Below are 8,614 nucleotides of genomic sequence, written 5' to 3' on the forward strand. Positions count from 1 at the left end.
AATTCCACTGCCGTGAAAATGTTTAACGTATTTTCACTGGGGTCTTGCCGGACTACTTTCTTCTAAATTCAGCCAAAACACAACATCTTAGGGAAATCTTTTAAATTGTAATGGCAAAAATAAGAGAAAAATGTATATAATAAACAGAAAATTTAATTCTATAAATACAGGAGTTGTTTTCATCTTGTTGTATAAAATCATATTTCACTCGTGGCTACTGTCACTCATAAAATATTTTTATTTTCATACTCGATGAAAATATATCTTGTATTTATAGGAAAAAAACTTGAATATCCTGTATGTATATGTAAATGATCGAAAAAAATAAAAAGATTTTTACTTCAAGATAAACCATACGATGTACATTTTTTGTTTTTGTTGTTTGTTTGTTTTTTAGGTTTTTTTTCTTTTGTATTTTGTGGTTTTTTCAAAGATGACAAGAAATGTATATCGTTAATTAAAACTTCAAAGAGGCATTCATACAATCATATGAATTGCTTACCTTATTAAACAGTTATCATAATTTTTATGCGTTATTTTTGATGTTGTTTTTTTTTAGGATAGGGGAGGGGGTTTCATTATTTACCTTTTTTTAATATTCATTTCATTTTATTTCATATTTTATTTTGTATCATGGCAAAAATATGCATTAATTGATATATATTTCTAAAAATGATTTATAAGTATCTTTTTATGCCCATGATTGTTTGGCTCTGAGAAGAAAAATTATAGAAAAATTGAACTTTGTTACTGGAAGCAATGACATTCCCGTGAATCCCGTTCTTGTCCATTACATGCGATAATAAGTATTTTACAAACAAAAACCTTCGAACGCAACTTTAATTTGAGATATGTATTGCAGTGAAGATATTCTATTGTCTATATTTCATTTCAATCAATACCCTTTGATAGTGTGATACTCGATTAATTTCACAAAACTAGCACAACAAGTCTTAAATTTTAATAAACAGAAAGATTAAATCTCTTGGTGTTTGTGGGGGTAAAACATTCAAAATGGCACGAACAAAAGCCATTTCATTGATAAAATAAGATTATTATTCAAACATTTTAAAATGTTGCAGAGAAATATGGTATTGCAAAAGTTGAAATTATACAAACTTATGCGAATACTCAATACTATAGAAATTGCTATCACTGTGGAAAGATCAGTTCACATCATAATAAATTGGGATAATTATGAAAATGCATTCGCCGATGTTTTACAAATAAAATGTGCGGACAAGTTATCTCTTAAAGCAATCGACGAAAATAGATTAAAATAAAGTTGTTGTTTTGGGTTCTTTTTTTTTTACATAAAAAGTACGGAAACCAAGTCGAGACATACATTTCGAGAACCCATATGTATATTACGGGTGTTACATTATATAATTCAATGTGTAATTAAAGCTGCATTTTGTAAATGCATATGTTTTTGTAAAAGTATTTTTCCGTCGGCTTAAAAACCAACCATTCTTATAGTGTTCATTAACGTTAAGGTGTAATTAAAGCTGCATTTTGTAAAAACATATGTTTTTGTAAAAGTATTTTTCCGTCGGCTTAAAAACCAAGCATTCTATAGTTTCATTAACTTGTTTTAACAGTATTGTTGTAAATTTCATCAAATATTGTTAACAAATTATGATTCTGAAAGAAAACTCCTAGGTAACACTAAAGTTCGTAAACGAGTTTTAATATGCATATGACTATAATTTGCTCGTGTAAGCGATACGTTTGGACACCAATATAAATTCGGGATTTGACATGAAAAACATTTAATTAACGAAATGAAACTATTCCTCTTGATAACCCTAAAACCATTGGCACTAAGAAGCGAGCGTATATTAGATAATGACACAACCAAGAAACCGTAGTCAAAATTGATATATATATTGGCACTCCTAAATGATCGTATTCGGTTTTACAGACAACTTTTCATACAGACTGTCAAATTTGGGATATTTGCATTCTAGAGTAAAGCATTTCGAAATATCTCAAAAACATCGACAGAACTCGAAAATATGCGAAAATACTGGCACCGAATAGTGATCAGTTACGATAACCAATTAATTTCAGCATTTTATGCATTACAACAACAACAACAGCAAAAAAAAAACGGAAAATCGATGACCTTTCGATCTTTTTAACACTAAAATTTTGATCATCCAAACTAATCGTAGTTAGATTAAACCGTGACTATTGGAAAACTTTGGTCCTGTTAAATCCGACCTGCGTTGTCGGTCAAAATATCGGCTGTCTCGGAAAGGCACAATTCATTATAATACGGTCATACAGTAGGCCCACCGTGTCGGCATCATTCGACTACAAATGTATGTAAAAAACGTTAAAAAAAATCGCCAAAAAAATCGCAAAAAAAAAATTAGTCATAGCTGTTGATAATCCATGCCATACTGTTTGTTTTATGAAACACATAATAAAAAAAACATCAACATTCCTAGGACACTGGGTTCTGAATTACGTCTGCATGTTGATATGCGGGGTGAACATTCCGTTACGACAGGCTTTCATCTAAGACGACGGCTTCACAAGGATTGCATATTTGTCAGACGATCAATAGATTTGTAAAAGTTAGCTTATGGTTTATGTGGGAAAAAAAGATATAGTTAAACTTATCTGTTAAAGTATATTGTTTAGAGTTTAAAAAAAGAAGATATATTCGTTGACAGAAAGTATACTTAAACAGCATGGGCCTACAGCAGCATGCCTTTGCATTTTTGTGTCTGTTTCATCGTGCACGTGTACCTTATTCTCTCATTCATTAATTTGTGCGCGCGCGTGCGTGTATGCGTTCGTTCGTTCGTTCGTTCGTTCTTTCTTTCATTCGTTTGTTCGTTCCTTTATATTTTTTTATTCGTTCATTTATTTATTTTAATCTCATCTTTTCATAAAAAGAATATACTTGTACAACATAATCCATATTACAATCGAAAAAGCAAGTATACAGACTTTAAAATGTATAAATTATCATTTAAAAGGAGAGATAACTTTCTAATATTCACGATTGTGTTCTTACTCGAAGCCTCGTTCTATACTTATGCATACAAATCAGGCTTGCTCCGGCCGGATCCAATTTTAAACATGAATAATTATTTTGATTTTAACTAAAGCATTTTTTTAAAGAAAGGAAGGAGAAGGAAAGATTATTCGAATAAACTTTTCAGTAGTTGGCTTTAAAAACTTGTTCCGGAGTCGTTTTTTTTTCTCGGAAATATAAAACATTTCTTTTCATTACATTATTAATATCAAAACAGTAACCAAAAGTAAATATAAAAAAAAACATGTTTGATTTTATCTCCATGTGGGTCGCATTGTTCACAATGTTTAAGATTTAATATGACTGGAAATGATTTCCTTTTTTATTGCACATTGTCATTCATTCGGGGATTCTTAGGGAAGGTTAGGGGTAAAAAAAACTATTTTGCAAAAAAAATATGAGATTCATGACCTAAACCTTGAAATGCCAATTCCCTCTTGAATATGTATGACCTCCCAAATCGAATTTTTGCGATCAATTCCGAAAAAAAGCCTGGATCCTAGCCTACTTTTATTCATTATATGCGGGTATACAAGTAAAAGGTCAAACTATTTGTGTTGAAAAAGACTCACAGCGCCGGTGTGACTTAAAGTACAACCAACACAAAAACGAGTGTGATTTAAGTATTTTTCGGACGAAGTCCGTCTGAGATCGGATTGACTTCCTGTAAAATTTACAGGGAAGAACTGAATATTAGATGAATTTTCATTGGTCGTTTTATAGTGTCTGTCTGGCCATATATATAATGCATTGTATATCCTCATGGGCTATATTGCCTTATGGAATATTGAAAATAAACTTATCAACTTATAATTACAAACTGAAATCAGGGAATCTCACTGGCTATTCTACAATTAGTATAATAATCTAAAGGTTTTTTTCTGAAACGTGAACACGCCCAAATTAAAAAAATAATATAAAGGAGTATCGGAAACAAACTTTCTAGTTAAATTTCTCGTATTTGAGATCTGTGAATTTCTTCCGAATAAATATTTTACACTGCTTTAAAAATGTTCTAGTGAATATCTTATTCAACATAAGACTTTGTAGTGTAACAAATAACGTCCGCAATCCCGGTGAAAAAAACATGTGCATACCGAAAGACAAGTTAAAAGCAGTTTAACTTCGTCCGAGATTATTTTTTAAAGATACTTCTTGTTCTAAGTATAACTTCAGTCAAATAACTTCAGTCAAATAAAAAAGAAAAACTCCATGAATATAAAAACTTCCAAATAATATAATATCAATACTGTACTAAAAAGATGACCCATGTATCTTAAGCCCTCTGTTTACCTTTGTTGACTTAAACAGTAGCAAATAAGACAGACGACATCTTTGTATTAAATTTTCAAATCCCCTACCTGTCGGTGGACATGATAATCTTAACTGTCATAATTTCCTATCAAGAGGTCGATTATTATTGACAGAAATACATTCAACAGTTTATCAACTAATCAATGACTGATTGAAGAGGCGATATTGTAAATACAAATACTTTAAACACGTCTTCAATATACACTTGAGAGCAGCGTTATCTTTTAACAACTCCAAATATACTTCATTCATAGATGATCTATTACTTTTCTTAATCTTGCTTCGACAACTGCTTGACTTTGTAACCATGTAAATGTTTGTGATGCAAGTGCATCGGCTTGACTGAATTTATTGTGATGTTTGATATATACACGGAAACACTCCTTTAGTCTTTGATCCTGTTCATAAAGATCATGCTAATGATGGAAATGATGATGATGATGATGATGACGACGTTGTTGAAGATGACGACGACAACGACGACTATTATTATTATCGTCGTCGTCTTCGTCATCATCATCATCGTCGTCGTCGTCGTTGTTCTTGATGATGATGATGATGATGATGACGACGACGACGATGATGACGACGACGACGACGATGTTTATTATTATTATTATTATTATTATTATTATGATGATGATGATGATAATGACGACGACGATGATTATTATTATTTTACTATCATTATTATTATCATCTTCATCATTATCATCATCATTTTCATTATTAATTGTATTAGTATTATTATTATTTAGATGATGAAGATCATTATTATTAGACAATATTTTAATTTAAGCATGTATAATTTGACGTCAACGTCAGACATATTCATAATATGACCGAATACACTTTATTTTCCTATGGATGTCTAATAAACATTATACACTTGTTACTCATTATCCGTTACAGATTACACTTACATGAAGTCACGTGGAAAATAAATTACTTTCAATCCATATTTATATGCTTCCGAGATGATTATTGGTATTTGGCGACGTTTTCCGAATGATTCATTATTAGATAACGAATGCCATATAATACATATAATTTCCATTAACGCGAGGCCCATTATGCCTCAGAATTTTTTTTATTACTCAAAAACTTTTTTTGGTGTACTTTTATAGTATCCAAAAAGTTACTCATTGGCTAATTACCTGAAGCATCTTTTTCATCTGTTGTTTTTTGGCAATAAGTACAGTTATAGTGAATAAGTATTATATATGGAAGTCGAAATACTATTTCGTTACATTTTGTAACTTTTATGACAATTTGTTTTATATTTATCGTTACTTTCTTCAATTTGTTTTATATTTATCGTTACTTTCTTCAGATAACAAACAAAAAAAATTATTTAAACATTATAAAATTCATTTTTTAAATTTCGATGGAAGTAAAACTTTATGTGTTTCTGAGGCAAAATGTGCCTTTTACAAAAACATATTGCTACATTGTAAAATTAATTTTAAAGCAGCATGCCTCAAGATTCGTGCTCATTTTTATGAAAATTTAAAAGTAAAATATTGTGAAGTGAACAAAGAAAATAATTTATACATTGCATACAGCACTTGAAATCTGCATAAATTAATGCACAGATGTAAAAATAAGCAAAAAATTGTCCTAAGTGCGTAAATAACGCAGCCAAATGTGGTAATAAATGCACAAAGTCAGTCGTTTATCGCACATAACAAGTAAAGTATCACTTACAAGCTTAGTGCAATTTCCTCAAGTTTAATTTTCCCGAAATATTTTGAGTCATTTGGAGACATGCAGCTTTAATGCAACTACTTAAGTTCAGTTGATGTTCATGTATATAACTGTATTCGGCTGTAGGACTCCCGACCTTTGCCTCAAAGCTACTTATAAAAGCGACGTTTTTACGTCTCTTTCTGTGTTTTGTACTCTTTAAATAGTATTGAATCTCTTTTGCTTACAATGAAACGTATACTTTGGAAGCGAAAAGTCTTATCAGTATTTTTCCATATCTAACATACATGTATCAGTTTAAAGGAGGTAAAAACAGCTGTTCAAATTTATTTTAAAAAAAACAAAACTCATTTCTATTTTCAGATATGAAAGAGACAACAACGCATCGTAAACGCAACAAATCTGAAAGCGATTCAGGTAAATACCACGATCATAAGGATCATAAAGATATGCATCATAAGCCAGGTACCAAAGGTCAACATGGTGCCCACGGGGGCCAACATGGCGGGCATCAAGGAGAACATCATGGGGGTCAACATGGCGGCCATCATGCAGGACAACATGGCGCTCATCACGGCGCACACCACGGGTCCCATCACGGAGCCCATCACGGCAGTCACGGTACACACGGGGGTCATCATGGCGGCCATCATCATCACAAAGGTGATCATCACGATGGGGATCATCATCATTCTGCTAGTTCACATCCGTTCAGACCGCGGAGGGATACAATGCTGTCAAGAGGTCACTCGACACACCATGACGACAAAAGAAGTACCGGAACAGTAGACATTCCAACACCAGTAGTATTTTATGAGAATACGTACAAGATGGTTCCCGACTGCAGAATCCATGAGGGTAAAGTAAGAGAAATAATTCTAGCTGTTCTCAAAGAAAATATTAAAGAGACGAATTACGATCCAAACATGGGTGGACAAAAATGCCAACTTATAAGTGAAATAATCAAAGAACGCATTAAGCATTTGAACATGGACCGGTTTAAAATTATTTGTATGGTGATGATTGGACAAATAAACGACCAGTCTATGTTAGTTACGTCAAGATGTCTTTGGGACCATAGATTCGATAATTCTGTCAGTGTGGAATTCAAAATTGGTAATATAATAGCTGTTGGTTTAGTGTTTGCCGTGTACGCCGAATAAAGTGATTACGGGCACGAACAAGCACATTTGTAGATAGATGTTTTGCGCTTACGACTAACCACAGCATCGCTGTCATCTCAAGTCGTTGCTAGAAAATAGCTTCACGATATTTTCTTGGCATTTATGTCATCAGTTCTAATTTTTGAATTGTTATTTATCTTATATCTTTAGTGTTATGTTTTCGCTGACGGAAAATCGGACAAAGAAATTATAAAGAATGAACTAGCAACGCTCAATTTCGACTATGCAGTATGTTTTGTCTTAATGACAAGTATATTATCGAGAATATTATATCTCAAATGAGATGTCCAGGTAAAATAGACCACTGTAAAATTTTAACTAAAAAGATACAACAAGAGTACGTCCTAATATGCCAAAATTTTAATACACAAGTGATGTTACATGTAGCATGCTATGGAGGCGGAGCTTATCAGTAACTAAAGTCTGTTTCAAGATTTATCAATATAGAACAGACTACGAGTATTTTTACTGTTTTGTACACACATTAATGATAAACCCTGTATTTATGTGTTTTTTAATATCTTTAATGTGTTGCTGACAAATCACTGTTCGTATTAAAGTTATACCATAAAAATGTATTCGTGGAAGAACCAACCTATTTTTGAAGAAGAATTACAATTTGGATTTTGATTGTGTTAACTAGTGTGATTAAAAAAGGATTATGTACACGGTCAATTTCAGGGGAAGAAATCGTTTTGTCGGGATCAAAAATTGTGATTTTGTTATGAAAACAAAGTTTTAATTTGGATATGAAATGAGTTTGGATTCAAATTAGGATAAATAGACAATTCAACATTAAATTTGAGAAAAATTGTCAGAATCAAAATAAGGATAATATTGATATGTCATTATGAAATTAACATTTACTTTTAAATTTTTAATGTCCGATGTTAACCTTCTTCATAAGATTAGCTAGTTGCTATATACTGTATACGTTTAATACCACGCTAGTGTCCAGCTTTATTTGTGGTCCAATGAAAACGCTGTGTTTCTTAAAAATTATGTGTGTTAACTTTCATAGAAGAAAGAAGCCAATACAGTATCCCATTCCGTTTACAGTCGCCTTCTATTTGTTATAATGCATCTTAGATATGCGTTCGTGAAAATAGCCGTACGTAATAAAACGAATATTAGTGAAGCCAAATAAAGCTTGTCACTAAGTAGTTCTGGCTTCCAAAACTTTATAAGCCGCTATTTAACATTTTTGTTTTTCATCTGATGCGGCATTAAAGTTTTGGATTAGACCCGTTACGAAACCTAACCAGAATAACATAAGTTGATTTATTCTTGTTTTTCACTTGCAAATACACTTGACCTAATCTATTCTTGTGCATTTTACGATAAAACAATTATTTTA

The 8,614-nt window shown here is 31.8% G+C and overlaps 1 protein-coding gene across 1 annotated transcript in view; it reads left to right on the top strand.

Moving 5' to 3' along the window:
* Positions 1-8,400, top strand: part of LOC132719643 (dynein light chain Tctex-type 5-B-like) — a 9,253-nt gene extending 853 nt beyond the window's left edge. The window contains exon 2 of the mRNA XM_060703443.1: positions 6,437-8,400. Within this exon, the coding sequence (XP_060559426.1) occupies positions 6,439-7,236 (798 nt within the window). The 5' untranslated portion in view covers positions 6,437-6,438 and the 3' untranslated portion in view covers positions 7,237-8,400. The remainder of the gene's footprint in view (positions 1-6,436) is intronic.
* The last annotated feature ends 214 nt before the right edge of the window (positions 8,401-8,614 follow it).

This window comes from Ruditapes philippinarum, unplaced genomic scaffold (genome assembly GCF_026571515.1).
Source record: "Ruditapes philippinarum isolate M1 unplaced genomic scaffold, ASM2657151v2 ctg3707_1_1_1_1, whole genome shotgun sequence".
NCBI lineage: Eukaryota > Metazoa > Mollusca > Bivalvia > Venerida > Veneridae > Ruditapes > Ruditapes philippinarum.